The sequence below is a fragment of the Pagrus pagrus genome (assembly GCF_965226575.1).
Source record: "Pagrus pagrus genome assembly, chromosome: 19".
In the NCBI taxonomy this organism is placed as follows: Eukaryota; Metazoa; Chordata; class Actinopteri; order Spariformes; family Sparidae; genus Pagrus; species Pagrus pagrus.
Window position 1 is genome coordinate 17072202 of NC_140203.1, and position 18649 is coordinate 17090850.

General features: G+C 41.0%; 1 protein-coding gene across 4 annotated transcripts in view; it reads left to right on the forward strand.

Moving 5' to 3' along the window:
• Positions 1-18649, forward strand: part of ank1b (ankyrin 1, erythrocytic b) — an 86066-nt gene that overhangs the window by 56121 nt on the left and 11296 nt on the right. For 2 of the 4 annotated variants that reach the window (XM_084383391.1, XM_084383392.1), the window contains exons 24-41: positions 595-687; positions 862-934; positions 1114-1134; positions 2502-2625; positions 2938-3001; positions 3375-3487; positions 5116-5340; positions 5896-6050; positions 6242-6453; positions 8358-8562; positions 9027-9123; positions 9217-9445; positions 9865-9993; positions 11467-11586; positions 12589-12673; positions 14584-14658; positions 14755-14886; positions 15065-15223. In XM_084383391.1, coding sequence (XP_084239517.1) covers positions 595-687; positions 862-934; positions 1114-1134; positions 2502-2625; positions 2938-3001; positions 3375-3487; positions 5116-5340; positions 5896-6050; positions 6242-6453; positions 8358-8562; positions 9027-9123; positions 9217-9445; positions 9865-9993; positions 11467-11586; positions 12589-12673; positions 14584-14658; positions 14755-14886; positions 15065-15223 — 2311 coding nt within the window. Of the gene's footprint in view, positions 1-594; positions 688-861; positions 935-1113; positions 1135-2501; positions 2626-2937; positions 3002-3374; positions 3488-5115; positions 5341-5895; positions 6051-6241; positions 6454-8357; positions 8563-9026; positions 9124-9216; positions 9446-9864; positions 9994-11466; positions 11587-12588; positions 12674-14583; positions 14659-14754; positions 14887-15064; positions 15224-15775; positions 15848-18649 lie in introns of all 4 variants that reach the window. The other 2 variants (XM_084383390.1, XM_084383393.1) reach the window with 2 other exon arrangements.

The window sequence follows — 18649 nt, forward strand, 5'->3', positions numbered from 1 at the left end:
GAAAAGGTGTTAAAGCCACTAAATGTGGCATTCCATCTCCCCCTTCAATTGCTTTCACACTAGTGTTGTAGTGCTGCTGTTGTTTGCAAGCTAACATTGCTAACGCAAGCTAGCAAACGTTAACGTTGCTAATGCTAGCTAACGTTAACGTGGCTAACACTAGCTAACTAACATTAGGGCAGTACAGTATGCCGGGCGCATACTGTAGAAGTCAGCCATTCTAGCGTTTTTTTCCACAAACTGGCAACTCAAGACTGTTGATTGCTGACGAAACACAGATACCACGTGATACCAGTGGTATTATCCTGTTGGCTCACAAACCTTGTTAGACGCTAGAACCAACCGTCAGATTTCTTATACAGAGATAAACAAAACAATCATTTCGGAACCCACAAACATTGTAAAGTTATTAATTCACAATCCTTATAATGTTTTTAAGGAAAAGAGTTTCTTTATGCACCTTTCTACAAACTCTGTAGATGTATTATTTTTAAATAAAATTATTTCTCTACATAGAATTTTATCAAAATGACCCTTGAACAGAAACATCCATAGGAACATTTCGCATGATGTTACTCATCTTTCTCTGTATAGAATGGGACATCTCCCCTGGGTATTGCCAAGCGGCTGGGTTACATCTCTGTCATCGATGTGCTGAAACTGGTTACCGAGGAGTCGGTCTCCACGGTGAGCAACACATCATGCATGGTTCACATGGTTACACCAATACGCAAAGAGGTATCCTTGAGACGCCATGACTCAGATGTTCAATCAAACGATTGTCTCGTCTTGATCAAGTTTAGCTTCCTCACCTGCATTTTCTTATTTTCTTATCTTGCACCCTCCTTCTGCTCCTCACAGATCACTACAGAGAAGCATCGGATGAGTTTCCCTGAGACAGTAGATGAGATTTTGGATGTTTCAGAGGATGAAGGTAGGCTATGCATTATGATTATGTTAAATAAATCAACTGTGCATCTTTGATAATTAATTTTCAGCTCTGATTTGTTAGAAGAAGACTGTATGGGAGGTACACTGACACATCACAGTACCACCATGAATTTCAATAAGTGTATGACTGTTTATAACACCTTTTTTCCATTTGTTTTTTAGGGGTTGCCCAGCTTACCTTAGGTAGGAGTGTGTCTGTATCTCTGGCTTGTCCGGTCGGGTGACTCGTGAACTTGTGCCTTCATTGCCAAATGCACTTTTCTCATTTTCTCTGTGTGTCACTAATTGTCTTTTCTAATCAGTTCGTCTGACTCTGCTCTCAACTGCAGCCCTGTCTGCTCCTCTCTATCTTTATCTGCTCTATCTTTATTCTCTCCTCCTCTCCCTCTCGCTCAGAGATTTATTTGAAAGAAAAAAAGAAGTGTCTGTTTTTCATCAGCATGAAGTCACAACATTTTCCTTTTACCAGCGTTCAATGCACATCTGTCCGTGGAAATCATTATTGACCGAACTCCAGTATTTAAGAGACAAGTGGCTCCCTTCCAAATCCAGCTATTTTGAAAATGAGTCCTCCTACCATTTACTGCCTAATTGATCTATAGGCTGATTACACACATGCTGTGCCCCAGCTGTGACACCCACCTGTGAACATCGCGCACAGTTGCTGTTCAAGCAGTTGTCTTTCTGCTTTAAATTAAATCAATGTAAATTTAACAGCATTTTAACATGCAAGCTCCATTTTAATCTATTTTGTTCTTGTTGTACTTGTTTGATTGTACTGTTTTTTTTCTTCTTTAACATTTTTTTGTCTACCTGTGCAGCTTGTCCTACTGAATATTTAATTGTCTGTAAGCAGCTTTGTCGTGTCAAGTAGTTTATAGTTTACTATTGTTGTTATGATTATGATTTCAGTACCATTCCTCCTTAATAATTTAGGTATTTTCTCCTACACAGAAAACAACCATCACCACATGTGATTTCATCTTTAATGGGCATGCTCACTATAAAGCTGTCACCAGGTGCCTTGCAGTTTGCTGTCCATGCAGTGTCCTAAACCGTGTTAATCTTCACTGTCTTACCAGTCCTCTTCTTTCACTCCTTTGGTTTCCATCGGCTCTGGTTGTTGTTGGTCTGACTCCATTGCTTAGAGTAAAATGTTTCAGATTGCTTTGCGCCATGTTTTTCTGTGGTTTCGTGAAGGTGAAGGGATGGGAAGGATGGTAGTGTTACGACTTTCCTCTATGGAGAATTGAACCAAGTGACATTATTTTGATTCAAGTGGAGACATCCACCACAGTCTTAAGATACTGTCACTCCTAAAAAAATTTTTTTAAAAACAATACGCATTGGGGGAAAAAAGGTGAATTCCATTGGCAGAGCATTTTGTGACTGACTGGAGGAACTTGAGAGTTGAGATCAGCATCATTTTGCCCTGTTTTCCCCTGGTCTTGTCCTTTTCTCTCTTATGTGCAAACCTGTTCTTTGCAAGTTTTCGTTTTTTCCTCTCTGCTCCTCTTCCACCTTTCTCACCTCTTTATTTTTGCCCGCAGGAGATGAGTTGCTCGGGATGGATGGAGCACGCTATCTCAAGCTTGATGACTTCAAGGACCAGGATGATGACTTCCTCTCCCCAAAGAAAACCCTTAGAGACTTTGAGGGTGGCATGGGTACCACGTAAGTCATTGTGCACTCACCTTTTTGCATTTTTGATTTATTTTCAAGAATACTTGGCATACTAGATGTTATAAAAAGAGATTGGGTGCGTAACTGAATGGCTAGTGTACGTCATTTACGCTATCTCTATCCTAAATTATAAGATGGCAACGCAAGTTCATATAGCAGACACAAGGCAATTCAACGTTCTCTACAGCTGTCTGTTTTTTTTACCAGGACCTGTGAACACACCATTACAATAGTCTATCAATCTGGCAGAATAATACTCAGCTGTATTCTGACTGTACACTGTTCTCACTTCCTCTCCTACAGGCCATATTCTCCTGCTATTCCCAGGATCCCATGTGTGTCCCCAGAGACTGTACTACTGGATCAGGTAGGCTTAACTCATGATGTTGAAAGGGTGTCTGACATTTTGTAAGCATTTGTTTTTTTATCCAGTTGACGACAGATATTAATTTGAACCTTCAATATTAAAAACATATTCTGACATGTATTTTTATCTCTCTTCATTAGATTGTCTCCTCTTTTTCTGATTTACTCTCTGCCTGTTTCTGTCTGTCATTTTCTCTCTTTTCTCTCGCTCCTTTCATTGTGCTGTATTTTTATTACCACCTTCTCCTCTCTTTCTGACTCTTCTCTGTCATTCCCTGCTGCTTTTGTCTTTCTCTTAATCTTTTCAGTCATGGTTATTTCACTGCCTCTCAAATTTTCACTGCATGTCTATTTTTCTTCCTCTCTGAACTCAGCACACCCCCATCCCCCTGCCAAAGGAGTATGACGAAGACTCTCTTATCCCAAGCAGTCCGGCTACAGAGACTTCAGACAACGTCAGCCCTGTGGCCAGCCCCATTCACACTGGGTCAGCTAATAAACCACTTTGCTGCTTGTTAATCCTCATTTTCTATTTAATTTATGTTAAATTATGTTACATATTGATGTTTCTTGCCAGGCTTCTCATAAAGAAGGGATATTGGCAGACTCAATGAGTTAACTGTATTGAAAATGTATTTTAGAAGTACAGAAAGCATCCAAGGACAACACAGATGGTATAAAGGGAAAATATGTGGAAATCCGTCAAAGAACACTGAATTTAGACTCATGTATAATGTGTGTTAGAGGCAGGGGTCTCATTTGGGTTTTCGGCAATCTTGCAAAGTCTTGTTTTGATAGATAATTAACAGTAAAAACCTGTAACTACACACGGGATGATACTACTGACATACTGTATATAAAGATGGATGACACGTCTCCACTTCCCACCACAGTGCAAAAATGAAGCCAAAATTTCCTGAATACAGGGGCTGCCATCTTGTGCCGGTGATGTCATTTTAGCGACAGAGTATTCGCAGCACTGGTCAGGCGGTAGAGCGCGGGATTGAGTTTCCACCCATACACCTGACTGCAAGCGAGGCTCAGCTGTCAGTCATGATCTCACACTGCCTTTTTTTTTATCAGATATCGAATTGAAACCCAACTAAACACTTGAAAGTACATCAGTGTGATGAGAATGATCTAAAATGACAGAAACCATCTGTGGCGAAAAAAAAAAACGTATTTGACGTGTACTTTGAGTTTTTAGTTTGGCTCATCCCGGCTGCTAACCTGAAAGGTGGAGGGGTTTATGACCTATACTGCAACTCGTCACTTGGGGGATATTGAGATGTTTTAGCTTCACTTTCAGGGAGCTGTCATGTTGTCTATTTTTATATACAGTCAGTGGATGATACATGTTCACACATTGAATCCAGGTGTGGAAGCTCCAACAGGTTTGAGACGGCAGATGTGGACTTGACTCCAATCAAAGAATCAGGCTCCAGATGAGACATATCTTTATTCACAAGGGGATTTATTATCTCAATTGCTGCACATATTGTGTGTTGACTATTTGTTACAACATAATGATAAGCTATAATATAATAGTAATCACAAATGTGTTATTAATCAACAAGGCCTGGATAATCAAAGTGGTTACTATAATCACAAAGGCATGCAATTAAGATATTATAATTTAGGTTTATTAAGTCTGCTTAGTCATAATTTATGCAGAGCACAATGAGTCAGCTTCTGAAAAGCAGAATATAAAGAGAGGGTGTTAGGGGAAAGAGTCACCCTGCCACAAACACACACACACACAAACGCCTCCTGTCTCATGCAGGATCAAACAGCATGAGGCTCTTTTCTAAAATCTTTTCATGTCATTCTTGCTGCACTTAGCGGCCACTCCACATGCCTGTCCTCCCCTGCTGTATTGAGACAATCAAATGAAAAGGGCACCATCATAGTGAAGTGGTGTCTCCTTTATGAGTCACTCGGACAAAGACCAGATCAATTCAAAACATTCAGCTGAAAGGAAAGCCAGAGAATTTAATGTGCCTGTGTCATTTAACGCTAAGTGCATGTTGACCATAATCACATGAAGTTTAAATGTGATGACATGATCATGTGAACCTTTTTCTCCAATCGTGGGATCACTGTTTTTACTCTCAGCTTCCTGGTGAGTTTCATGGTGGATGCCCGAGGAGGCTCCATGCGAGGCAGCAGACACCACGGCCTGCGAGTTATCATTCCTCCTCGAACCTGCACCGCCCCGACACGCATCACCTGCCGTCTGGTCAAACCTCAGAAACTGACCACGCCTCCCCCACTGGTGGAGGGGGAGGGACTAGCAAGCCGTATCATCTCCCTAGGGCCCTCCAGTATGCAATTCCTTGGGTGAGTAAACGTTGAACTTGTTTTATTTCATGTAAGAAATGTTGTGCAGCACATTGTGTTTTTTGTCTATATGTCGATAAGTGAATTTATGTTTGCGGCATGTGGCGATCCCTGCAAAAATATTTCCTGCAAAGATATTTTTCACTTTGATTAGATTAAGATTTGTAGAACAGTTTTAAAGGGTGTTAAAGATGATTAGCAGAAACTATAAGTAAAAGTGACTTGGACTGGATTTGTGCAAGAAAATGACAATAATGTGCTGTATCTTGTGCACTTGAAATTAAAAAGTAATGTTCATAGCGCCATCTAGTGGACATTAAAAGGTTTACACATGTCAAGTAGTCACCGGTAATAATGGTATAGTCCCAGCAACTATTTTTACAAACAAGGCCACAAAATCTTCTTTTTTATATATGTATTCCAAATCACATTTTGTTTTGTATGTATTTTCTTATATCAAACAAATCCATGATGCTCTGTGTGTTAAACAGAAGTACAGGCCTGAAACCTCATTCAAAACCAGGTTCAAACACAGTTTTTATGTTTCTTTCACAGACCTGTAATAGTGGAAATTCCCCACTTTGCCTCACTGGGCCGAGGGGACCGAGAGCTTGTGGTCCTCCGCAGTGAAAATGGCTCAGTCTGGAAGGAACATCGCAATCGCTACGGTGACGAAGTGCTGGAAACTATTCTTAATGGCATGGATGAAGGTCAGTGTGATGGTAATAGATAACTGTTAGTGAGACATGCATCAGTCTTAATCTTGATTTATGACTCTGAAGTGACAGAAGAAGGGCACAGGGAGGGGATTTTTTTTTTATGGGAAGTAAACTCCATCTCACCTGGACATATGTAATAAAACAGAAAAACTGTCTTCTCCTTCACTCGTTCCTGTGTCTAGACTTGGAGAGTCAAGACGAGCTGGAGAAGAAGAGAATCCGTCGGATCATCTCCACCGACTTCCCCCTCTACTTCGCTGTAGTCTCCCGCATTCAGCAGGAGAGCGATCTAATTGGTCCAGAAGGCGGCCGGCTGACCAGTAAGCTGGTTCCCCACGTCGAGGCCATCTTCCCAGAGACGGCTGTCACCAAGAGAGTGAGGCTAGGACTACAGGTAAGGAGAGAAGTTGCAATTTGGAGCAAGAATACAGTAGAGGGAGAAATATGAGTGAGCAGGAATGATTGCAGAGTTAAAAAACATGAGATAGATCCTATGCATGTCTGTTTGTGCTGCGTTTAGCCACTTTGAGTTGAGACAGATTTCACTTCCTGAAGTTGATCCTTTCTGTTTGACAAATAGGTCTGAATATGTAAGTGTTGTGCATCAGTCATGTAGAGGGAATTGTTTGTATTGCTGACAGATGCTTAATTCTCATTTTATTGTGAAACCATTTTGCATGTTTTCTGCATTTACTTCAAATTATATTCATGTTGCAAATGTAATTTTCTTTCCTTACATTTCTTGTAGGTGGTTTCCATTTAGTTACATTATGCATGAACAGAACAGTGAACCTGGTTTTACTGAAAATGAACTGAAACCAACAGCTACTTCAACAATCTGAAAATATATTAAGAATCACCACATAAAGTGATCAGCAGTATTATGCGTGGTTGCAATAACCGGCTAAAATAATTAAAAACCGTGATATGGTCCTTTAAGATGTAAAACATTGATACTGTTACGATTAGCAACACAGAACGCAAGCTACAATACAAACTACAAGCAGGCAGGTAGAAGTAACAAAAAGCAAGCTTTATTAACAAAGGTGAATCCAAAAAACACAGATGGTACAGTAGGCAACAAAAAGCAAGAATCCGAGGGCAGAAAGACACGAGGTACATACGCAGCAAATGAAGGTGAGACACGAGGAGCGAAAACAGGATAAGGAACAGAAGTGAACTGAGCTTAAATACACTAGAGACTAATAAGGGACGAATGAAACTAACATGACAAATGATGATAGAACCTACAAAATAAAACAGGAAATGAATGACTGAACTAAAAAGCCCAAACGATGACATTACCTCTTAGATATAGGTTTTTTAATTGGTTTAATGACCCATGAACTGGATTTCATATCTTCATGATGACCCTATAATATATAATACACAGTATATATACCACTGAATCGAGTATATATATATGATATATAATAATATTCATGACTACCTCAGATAGAGAAAACACTGATTTAGAAAATAGGTTTTCCGGGCCATTAACATACTACTGTATATGACATAAAGTTTATCTCACCCTGCATATGCCGTTGCCAAGAACTACGCTACATGACCTGAGGAGTATCTCAGCCTGTCAAACCATACTGCACTTTTTCTAAATTAGCATTATCAGATTGCCAAATCAGAGCTTTTGGCAAATGTGTGGCTAACTGTCACTCATCCAGACCTCCGCAGACACACATATGCGAACTTGGCAAACACTCCTGCTGACTATCTCTTTTCCCACAACACCTCCGCTTGGTTTTGTTTTTCACGACAGAATGATTACGACGGATTATGGGCTCAACATTTCAGGTTTTTTTGGGTCACTTCAGTGTTACATTGTCTGTCAAGCACTGATATGTCACAGCACTGATGCTATTTAAGGAAATTTTGCATGGTTTTTTTTTTTTGCTTTGCCTTATGCTGCTCTGTTTATGTTTTCCTTTCATCCAGCCATTCATCACTCCTCAGTTCCCTGATTTAAGTTGTGAGCCACACTGACCGAGCTGGTGCACTGATCTGAGTTGGGTCAGGTGTGAAATATGAATTGAGTGCATGTGTGAGTATGGCTGCGAGTTTGATGTTTCAGTCTATTGCACGTGTTGCCCAGTTTTGACTTTGTGTACTTTCTATTTCCTGCGTATCTTGTCCTTCTAGACCACCGATATTTCCTTCCGTTTTTGTATTGTGTTTATTCCTGAGTTTTATACCCAGCCTTCTTCAGCTCCATATCCTTTAAACCATCTGTTCTGACATCCTCCTTTTTAATAACCTTTTCCCCCACCACTTCCACCTCAGGCGCAGCCAATCCCGGATGAACTGCTGACTCGGCAGCTTGGCAACCAGGCGACCTTCAGCCCAGTGGTTACAATCGAGCCTCGCAGACGCAAATTTCACCGTCCAATTGGGTTGCGTATCCCTTTGCCACCATCCTGGAGGGAGAGTCCTCGGGATGCTGGGGAGGGTGACACCACCAGCTTGCGCCTCCTCTGCAGTGTCATTGGTAGGGTCTATTTTGAAACACATCAAAACAATAAGAACTTTCTCTGTGAAGTTTGACTTTTTCAGAGCTAAAAAAATTAATTGATTAACTGTCAACAATTAAATGAATCGCCGTCCTCTGAAATTCTCTGATTCCTGCTTCTTTACATTTTCTGATTCTTTACTCTGTGACAGCGAACTGAATATCTTTTGGTAGTGGACAAACAAGACATTTGAGGTTGTTATCTGAAGACTTGGAAAAAACTAATTGACATTTTTCACCATTTTCTGACATGTGACCAAACAACAGATCGATTAAACCAGAAAATAATCGACAGATTGATCGACAATGAAAATAATCAAGACTTCAAGTTGAATTTTATGGATATACTGATACCACAGGATGTGCTGTAAAATTATGTGTGTAAGCTTATTTTACATTGGTTATCAGGGCATGAATGACACAGTGTGGTTGTTGTATGTCAGGTGGCACAGCACCAGCTCAGTGGGAGGACATCACTGGAACCACCAAGCTGATGTACGCACACAACTGTGCCAACTTTACCACCAATGTTTCTGCAAGGTGACTCAGCTTTTCTTCCCCTGCTCTGAATATTAATCAAGTTTCTATCTGACATGTTTAACCTTGTCTTTTCTCTTCTTCTATCTTATCCAGATTCTGGCTGGCAGACTGTCCACGCACAGCAGAGGCAGTGACCTTTGCCAATTTGCTTTACCGGGAGCTGATGTCTGTCCCATATATGGCTAAGTTTGTCATTTTTGCAAAGATGAACGAGGCGCGGGAGGGACGCTTGCGTTGTTACTGCATGACAGATGACAAGATGGATAAAACACTGGAGCTGCATGAAAACTTCACCGAAGTGGCCCGCAGTCGAGACATTGAGGTCAGCACAGGGGCAAAGGAAATTGCTAACTTCAGACAAAGGGAAAGGTGTTATGGGAAGCAGTAGGGATCCTGGCAAACTCAAAATAGTTCCCTGAAATAGATTTCACATAACTATACGAATGATTTATTTAGTAGGAATTTAGTTCCAGCTTCTCAGAAGTCATTCTTAGTAAATGCATTATGAGATGCAATGCAAGAAAAGGAGCACTTTTTACTTGCATCGCTCCCAAAACCTCCCTATCTTAGGAGACATGATCCTGCAAGGAGAGAGCTCTCTGCAGCACAGAGGAGTAGGAGTTTGTGTCTTATGATATCGATCCACTCTCTGGCTGTTTTACAAGGGTCAAATCCTTGTGAGATTCCCTCGCTGTTATGACTTATCTTGTCACCCATACCATTTTATGAAACTCTCCGCAGCTGATGGAGGGCATGCCACTGCACCTGGAGTGTTCTGGGAACCTAGTGCCCATCAGGAAGGCCACCCAGCAGCCCCGCAGCTTCAGCTTCCAGGCCTTCAGAGATAACAGGCTGCCTGTCTCTGTCAAGGTCTGTATCTACCTGACTGTTCATATGCCTGCTTCTTCTGTCACTCGCTACATATTCATACTGTACTGTGGTTTTGTTCGTTCAGTCGTTGGATTCCGTGTGTCAAGGATCCTCTCGCCAGCTAGTCAGTGTTCCTGCTGATCACCCAAACAACCTGTTCGTACTGTGGTTTTTGTGTGTTTGCTTTCCACTGTCATATCTGTAAGGCTGTCTGAGTCGCCTCACCGTTAGCATTTAGAGTTAATAATACATATATAACTCATTATCTAACTCATTCAACAAAACAGCAGCACCACACCAAGAAAGTAACACCTGAAAACACCTGAAGTCTAAAATTAAAGTAAGAACTATATCTATGAATTTCGCTGTATTTTTATACAGTATGAATGTATAAAACTGACAGTAATAATATTGATCATTTTTTATATATTGATACGTTCCTCAATCTGTGTATGTCTGTCGATCAGTACATTCTTCTTCGTGGTTGTTAAATTGTGTTCATTCATTCTTAAAAAAAATGACAAGTTAAACATTGTCTAAATTTTTCCCAGATTATTTTGGTTCTGTTCTATTTCATTTTGATCAAATTTGCTTTTGATGAATGCATGATAATGAATACCTCCCTAATATGTAATGTTACAGTTTTGTAAGTGTCTCCCCAAGGTTACAGATGAATCACTTCTTACTGATCCTAACTTTTAGTAATTTCTTAGTCTCTTTTTGTCCTTCTGCATTTTGTTGATGCTGTTTAAACCTCCTCTCTTTCCCAGACTTCATACTGTGTGTGCCCTTCTCATGTCTGTCTTGTTAACATATTTATGTAATTTTTTTATTGTTGATTTTGTTTGGTAATCCATCTACTTGTCTGTCAGTGTGACACACACTACTGATCATTAACAGCTAGATGAATATTTTGATAAATAAATCTTCATCACGTCGTATCTAAGCAACAAACAACTTACCTTTGTACCTGACGACTCAATGGGGTAATTGTTTGCATGTCCTGTGACTCCCTCACTTTCTTTGCCTGCCTTCCTATCTTGCGGCCTTGCCTGTCTGTACGTGTCTGTCTCACTGTCTCTCTTTCTCTCTCTCACGGTCACTCTGTAACTGTCTGGTCTGACAGACGTCCAGGTAAAATGTGCAGGTAAATCTCTCCCTCTCGCCTGCCTGCGGACTGCTTCCATCCCTGTTTCCCCCTGCTTCTCGTCCCATGTTACTGCGCCTCATGCTCGAGACATTGTGGAGGGATCTAATACCCGTTTTGATCTTTTTCTCTTCCTCCTCCTCTCCTCTTTCTCTTGCTCTGTTTCTCCTCTCTCTTCTTTTCTCATGCTCTGTCTCTTTCTTCATTTGCTCTTTTTCTACTCCTTTGTTCTCCCTCTCTTCCACTCCTCTATCTGGTTTCCTCCTTTTCCTCCATTTTCTTCTCTCCTTCCTTCTCTCGCTCCATCCATCATGTCTCTATGTCAGGTCAGAGATAGTAACAAGGATGCCGCTGGGTTTTTATCCTTTCTGCGGAAGTGCACCAAATACGAGGACGCACAGCACGTACTGTGTAACCTTAATATAACCATGCCACCATGTGTCAAGGTAAGGCTTGTAAACACCTCCATGCAAGCACGATGTGCATGATGAAACAGAGGTCTAGATACATGACCAAATAAGAAGTAATTTTTTCTAAAGTTGTTCTAAAATGTGTAAATAGAAATTAAGGTAATGTGTGATGACATTATTTGGGGACATAGTTACTGCTATAACAGCCTACAGGTGATAGGAAGGGTTCTTTTTCAGCGCCCTACCAAAAAAACAGCATGACAAGTATTGCACAATCAGGTTGGTGAGAAAGGCTCTGGCTGATAGACTAGCAGACATTGACCCAGAAACAACCCTGTATTAAATAGGCACTGCCATCACGTAGAGATGAGAAAATGAATTTGCTAACTGCATTATTGCCTAATGTACACTAAAGACAGGTTTGTCAAATATAGTTATTGCTAACACATACCATCATTGTAGCTTGTGGCTCTAGACCATATGCATTACTGTCATCCAGTGGTTTGAAGTGGTATCACAAACTGAAAAGGGCTACGTGCTCTTAGTAGTTTGTTTCAGTCCAGTGGTATCCCAAACCGGTCTATAAATTTGCTTTTATCATGAGTATTTTAGGGGTTTATTTATCTATGTGTAAATTGCTTTGGATAAAAGCGCCTGCTAATTAAAACCAAAATACACCAATGTAATTTATAAGGCTATGATGTTTTTACTGGTTAGGGTTAGGGTGGTGGCGCTCCTAAATTAAAACAAATGGACTATTTTTGTGTCTTTAAACCCCTTATGATCAATTCGGACATTTAGTTCCAAAGCATATGTTGATGGGGAGACTTCATATTTGTTAGGTTTTCCTTGTATACTTGATAATGGTTACAACAGGGCACTTTGAAGAAGATGAAAGTCCAGTCTGTTGATATGTATAATTATATATTTCATGCTCATATTCATGTACCAGCAGTCCACCAAATGCTAATGTCCTGCAGACTAAAGATTGGGCATTAAAAGGTAAAAAAGTGGTGATTCTGTTTTATTTTCTATTAGGTTGTTGGAAGTGAGGAGCGCAGACGAACTTTAACCCCCCTCGCCCTGAGAGAACGCTACAGTGCATTGAATGAGCCGGGTGTGGGTGAGTCCTTCTCTGCCTGACCTCAGCCCTCTCCTGATTTATATACAGCGGAGACGGGCACTGAATGTTGCATTGACCCTTTTTACCCAAAACCCTTCGCTTCCCACTCTATTTCCCCCTATCTGTCTCGCGTGCACGCATGGCACAAAGACTGAGCCTTGGATGCAATGCACTGCTCTACAGTATGCCCCAGAGTTCTTTGCAGTGCAGTTAGAGGGAACCATATTGAATGTGTGACCAAAAGAAGATCAGCAGTCACCAACATGACCCAAAATGGCTCCATGGCATATGGCAAATTAGCCTTTTCTTTCATGAGTGTCTTGGTAGCTATGACAACAGATGAATGACTTTTGTGATTGGTTTGCATGGCGCTGGTGTCTCCACTGCGATTTCCAATGGCATGGCAGCAGAGACTGTTAGCATTAGCATCGTAGCTTAGCAATGGGAATGGGCAGGACCTCGCAGTGGAGCTAGACAGAGGAGTCCTGATATTAATTGGCCTGTAGTAAATGAACAGAGTCAAGATGGCCGTTCTGGTTGGTTTAAACGTTGCGGATGGCAGGGCGGTTGAATGGGAAAGGCCTTTTCTGTCTATCAAGTACACAGCGCTGCTACATTGCACCTCAGTCCCTCTACATTGGTTACTGAATGCTACTTTGATTGGTGGGACTAGCACCTGAATGAACCCCAAGTTCTGACCTCCCCTGTCCATATGGTGTGTTAACCCTGAAGATTATTTGGACAGAAACAATGTTGTGGGTATTGCTTATTTCTTTCAACAGAGCAATGACTTTGTCAAGGTAAGTATTGCTATTAATAATTGTAACAGCAACTCGAGTCAACATCAAGGCTTTGAGGACACAGAAGATTTATTTAAACCCAAAAATCTAATAGCAAAAGCAGCATTTGAGTATTTGTCAATAACATATATTTGGACAGCCCAGAGTTAACTCTCCACTAAGTCCCAACATAAACCCTGACAGCACTGAATACCTATAGACTCCTTTGACACGACATTTTACAAGAAATTACACCATCAGCCTCAACATTAGAATCACTTACTTAATATTGTGTAGGTCCCTTTCGTACACCCATCGAGGTGTGGACTACACAAGGCCCATCGAAGTATAGACTACACAAGACCTCTGAAGGTGCCCTGTGGCATCGGACAACAGGATGTTGGCAGCAGTTCCTTAAGGTCCTGTAGGTTGCTAGAAGGGGCCTCCATGGATCGTACTTGTTGTTTAAGCACACCCCACAGATGCTCGGCCAATCGGATTGAGATCTGGAGTTGTTGGAGGCCAAGTCAACACCTCAAACCAATTATGAACAATTTTTACAGTCTGGCGAAAGTTATCCTGAAGTTATCCTGCTTAAAGATGTCCCTGTCATCAGAGAAAACCATTGCTTTTAAGGGGTGTACTTGGGCTGTAACAATGGAGGTATGCAAGGTTTCCCAGCAGAACATTGCCCAGAGCATCATACTGCCTCTATCAGCTTGCCTTATGCCTATAGTGCATCCTCGTACAATCTCTTCTCCAGGTAAATGATGCACACACATCTGGCAATCCACATGATTTAAAAGAAAATGTGGTTCAACCTTGTCAAAGCTGCACTTAAGTTCCCGTAAGTTTGGCCAACTGACCTGCTGCCTAATATGTCCCATCCCTGGCAGGTGGCATTGTAACAAGATTATCAACATTATTCACTCCACTTGTCAGTGGCTTTAATGTTGTCTCTGATTGGTGTGTAGAAACCTGAATGTCACCTGGACTGTCCAAATAAATTGTGACTTGAAGTACTCTGTATCTTATTTTAATTAGAGTCAGAGTTACATTTAAATCTTCTTAATTCAGTAACTATACACCCATTTTTCTTGGTGACACTGGAATTTTGCTTCTTCTCATTAGCCACAGTGAATGCTATGGAGAGGACTGAGATCAAGATCAACATCATATCTGAGCAGCTGGGTTTGAGCTGGGCAGGTTAGTCATTTAAAAGATTAGAGGAGCTATCCATCTACTGCATCTGTCTGTATTTGTATGATATGTATTTATCTACTTGACTTGTCCGTTTGTCAGAGTTGGCACGTGAGCTTCAGTTCGGTGTGGACGACATCAATAGGATCCGTGTGGAGAATCCCAACTCCTTGCTGGACCAAAGCTCTGCTCTGCTCAACCTGTGGGCCGGCAGAGAAGGCAAAAGGGCCAAGAGTGAGTGAAGACGCCGCTGTTATTCATCTCTTTTTTTGACTGTTTGTCAGATGAACTTATTTTAGAAAACTCTCTGACTCCCCATCTTTCTTGACTTCCCTGTCCTCGTGCACATATTTCTCCACTTCCTCTCCTTTCTATCTGTCCCCACACCCCCATGTATGTGTTTTCCTTTCAGTGGAGAGCCTGTACACCGCTCTGAAAAACATAGATCGTGCCGACATTGTAACATCTCTGGAGGGTCAGGCTCCACAGCCAGCACCTGGTTCTTTAGAGGAAGGTGCCTGTCGACTCAGCGATCGCGACTCCACCCTGCTGTCCCCCAGTGTCATCAATGGTAAGTATCACTCAAACACATTGAACACCACATGCAATATTCAGATCAGATTATCTATGTACAAACAGTGTTACACCACTAGATTAACAACAGCATTAAAACTGGCTATGCTCTTGTATTTAGTCTTAATACCTTGTTACCTCAAAGCTAAACAATCCATCAGGTTAGGTCATTTCACTGTTCTTATCCTCTTAGTAATCTTTGCAGAGATAAACTGTATATTCATGAAAGGTATTCAGTGGTTCATAAACAGAATTTTACAAGAATATTCACTGAAAAGTTGAATGACTTTCTTCATGTTGACTAAAAATCAATACACTTAATTAACAATTATTCCTCCAGGATTTATTTCCTCGGATACTTTGTTTTCCTAAACGAATGTATTAGTCACAACAGCTGGTATAGTCAGCACCACAAAAAAATCACCACAAAATTCCTCAGCACAGTAAGGTGAGCTGTTGTCCTCATATACTTTCCACCTCTGAAAACATCCCTGCTTCCCTGTGAGTGTGGGGTAACAGCCATTTTACCTTGTCTCTGTTGCTCCACAAGAGGTCACGGACATAAGGCCACCGCGCTTTGTGCACAAGCCACGAGTTATTAGACCCCCGTTTTTCAGAAGGGGTAAGTTGAAGTTGAACTCGGGCTGCATGGTGGTTTGCTGCTCATGACATGGACTTGATGATGATGATGATGATGATGATGATGAATCTCAAATGATGTTTTTGAGGTCTGAGGAATGGTGTCATTCTCCCACCATGAACCCCAGCCTTTTGCAGCATGCACTAACACCGCCTCTGTGCATTCCTCACTGGGGCACGAGTCATTTTTAATTTTCCGTTACACTTTTTCACACCTCATACTTGAGCCCTGAACATGATGGTTCTTATTCTCCTTGGTAAATATGAGAAACGAGGATAACTCAGTTTTACTGTTACTGACGTGATTTTAAGAGTTAACTAAGACATTTATAAGGCCAAACAGGCCGACACTTAACATATGGGTAATTTCTGATTTTCAATTAAACATGTTTGCGATTGTTTAGATGACTTGTGTGGACGTGTGTTTGTGTGAGTGTGTGCACACATACAGTCCATGCCTGTGTGTGTGCATGCATGTGTGTATGTCTGGGATGGATACACTAGTCAAAAGTGGCACTAGTACACAGATGATAGTGTGCTCTGGGCCTTCATACCTTGTTTCTATCCCTCCCTCTTTCTTTCTCTATCTTTCTCTGAGAACAAGACAGAATCTCACTTCAGAGTTCGATCGACAGCGGACATTGTAACAATGTTCTCGCCGTCTTGGACTTTTGTCTTTTTGCTCAGGACAATCTCTGTCTGTTCTACTCTCAGTCTTTCTCTGAACCTGTCATATGTCATATCTGCTGCCCAGCCGCCCCGCTCCTCCTCCTCTTCCTCCTCCTCCTCCCCTCTCCTGCTCTTCTTCCTCCTCACAGCTCTTCCTGTCCGACCTCTGACCTCATATGACCTCATGTTGACCTCTGGGCCTCCTCCTCCTCTCTTGTCATCTTATTTTCCCGCGCTCCTCCCTCGTTCAAACAAGCGGGGACCCTCTCCTCCTCCTCCTCCTCTCTCAATCCAGCTCTGTGTGTGTACTACAGTTTGTGCATGTGCATGCTGCATGCTTTGCTGTTACGGTATCTGTTTGTGTGTGTGTTTGTGTGTGTGTGGTTGTGTGTGTGGTTGTAATTTTGTGTGTGCGCGTGAGTGTGTTTCAGACCTGGGCTTTAGTTAATAGTAGCTGAAATCATTATTACCCAAAGTCAAGAAATCCCTTCAGCTACTTCTGCTTGCAAGGAATTTATGTGTATGAATATTTTGTTTCTACACAAGCAGTGATCTTAAACTACTTGCAAGATAAACTAGGTTCAGTTCAATAATTAAAATACGTCAAAATAAAATTTTACCCAGGTCTACTTCAGATGATTTTATGTTTGTACAGTGACTGGGGCTTGTGAGTGAGGAGTTTCCTTAACATAATAAAGTTTGCTGTTTGCTCTTTTTGATTCTGACATCTTTATGTGCATGGCATGCTTTCAATGTATGAAGTTTTATTCACAGTGTAAAATGTTTTATTTGTTCAATGGGTGTATTTCAGTCTTGTTTTTTAATGCTGTATTAACAAACAAAATGGGTTGTTTTGTGTTTTTACCCTGTAAAATAAATGGTGTGTTGTTTAAAGCTACGCTGTAACACATGGTCAGCTGTGTAGCACATAATGTTCAATGTACAATGTTGCGGTGACATGATGTCTTTCATTCATGGGCAAAATAACTAATTGTAAGTTATTCTCAATGTTTGATGAATGGGACTCTAGTTTATATATATATATATATAATATAAGCCCAATTTCAAAAAAGTTGGGATGCTGTGTAGAACAACAAAAAAGGATGCTGGATTTGCTTTTACTTTTTGACTCAGTGGAAAAAACTACAAAGATGATATATTTAATGTCATCAGCTTCATTGATTTTTGTAAATATATGCTTATTCTGAGACTAGGGAAGTTGTGAAATGCTCCAAAAACACCTGTTTGGAACATTCCACAGGTAAACAGGTTAATTGGTAACAGGTCACGATTGGATATGAAAGGGACATCCTCAAAGGTTCAGACATTCACAAGCAAGGATAAGGCGAGTTTCAACACTTTATTGTATATAGGACAAGGGTTCGGTAACACTTTCTAAAACCATTGTTAGGAAACAGTTTGCATTCTGTTTTCATATATGTTCTACAAAGCATCCCAACTTGATTAGAGTCTCGGTTTGACATTTTTTCTATTATTTTATAAAGAAAATTGTGTTTTTGTGCAGTTAACATATGTGCAAAAGTAAAAGAAATTCTTTAACCGAAATTTTGACACTAAAATAAGTCAACAATCTGTGTTTTGCCCAAGTCTGATGACAGACTCATTGTCAACATTGTCTGAATGTTATCTGCCAGCAGGGATATTGCTGTGAGGTGTGTTTGTGTATTGGTTTGGGTGTGTGTGATTTATTTCTGTTGATTTGAGGCTCACCTGTGAGCATAAACTGTTTGTCCTCATTTGTATTTTAATATGAGTGCAGTATTGTGTGTAGGTGTACATGTGTATGTGTGTGTGTGTGTGTGTGTGTGTGTGTGTGTGTGTGTGTGTGTGTGTGTGTGTGTGTGTGTGTGTGTGTGTGTGTGTGTGTGTAGTGGTAAAGTGAGTGGCGTGCTGTGCGGCGTGTTGTCTTCTTGTTGTGTCTTGTTTTTCTCTGTGGAGTTTATTTGTGCCTCACTTACATCTTGTGCCTTTGACACCACTCGTGCGTGTGTTTGTGTTTAAATAGCAGGAGTGAAGGGAAAGGCTAACCCAGATTCATCTAACTCATTCTGACTCTCATTCTAATCCTGACTCATCCCCCCCGCTCACCTCATTC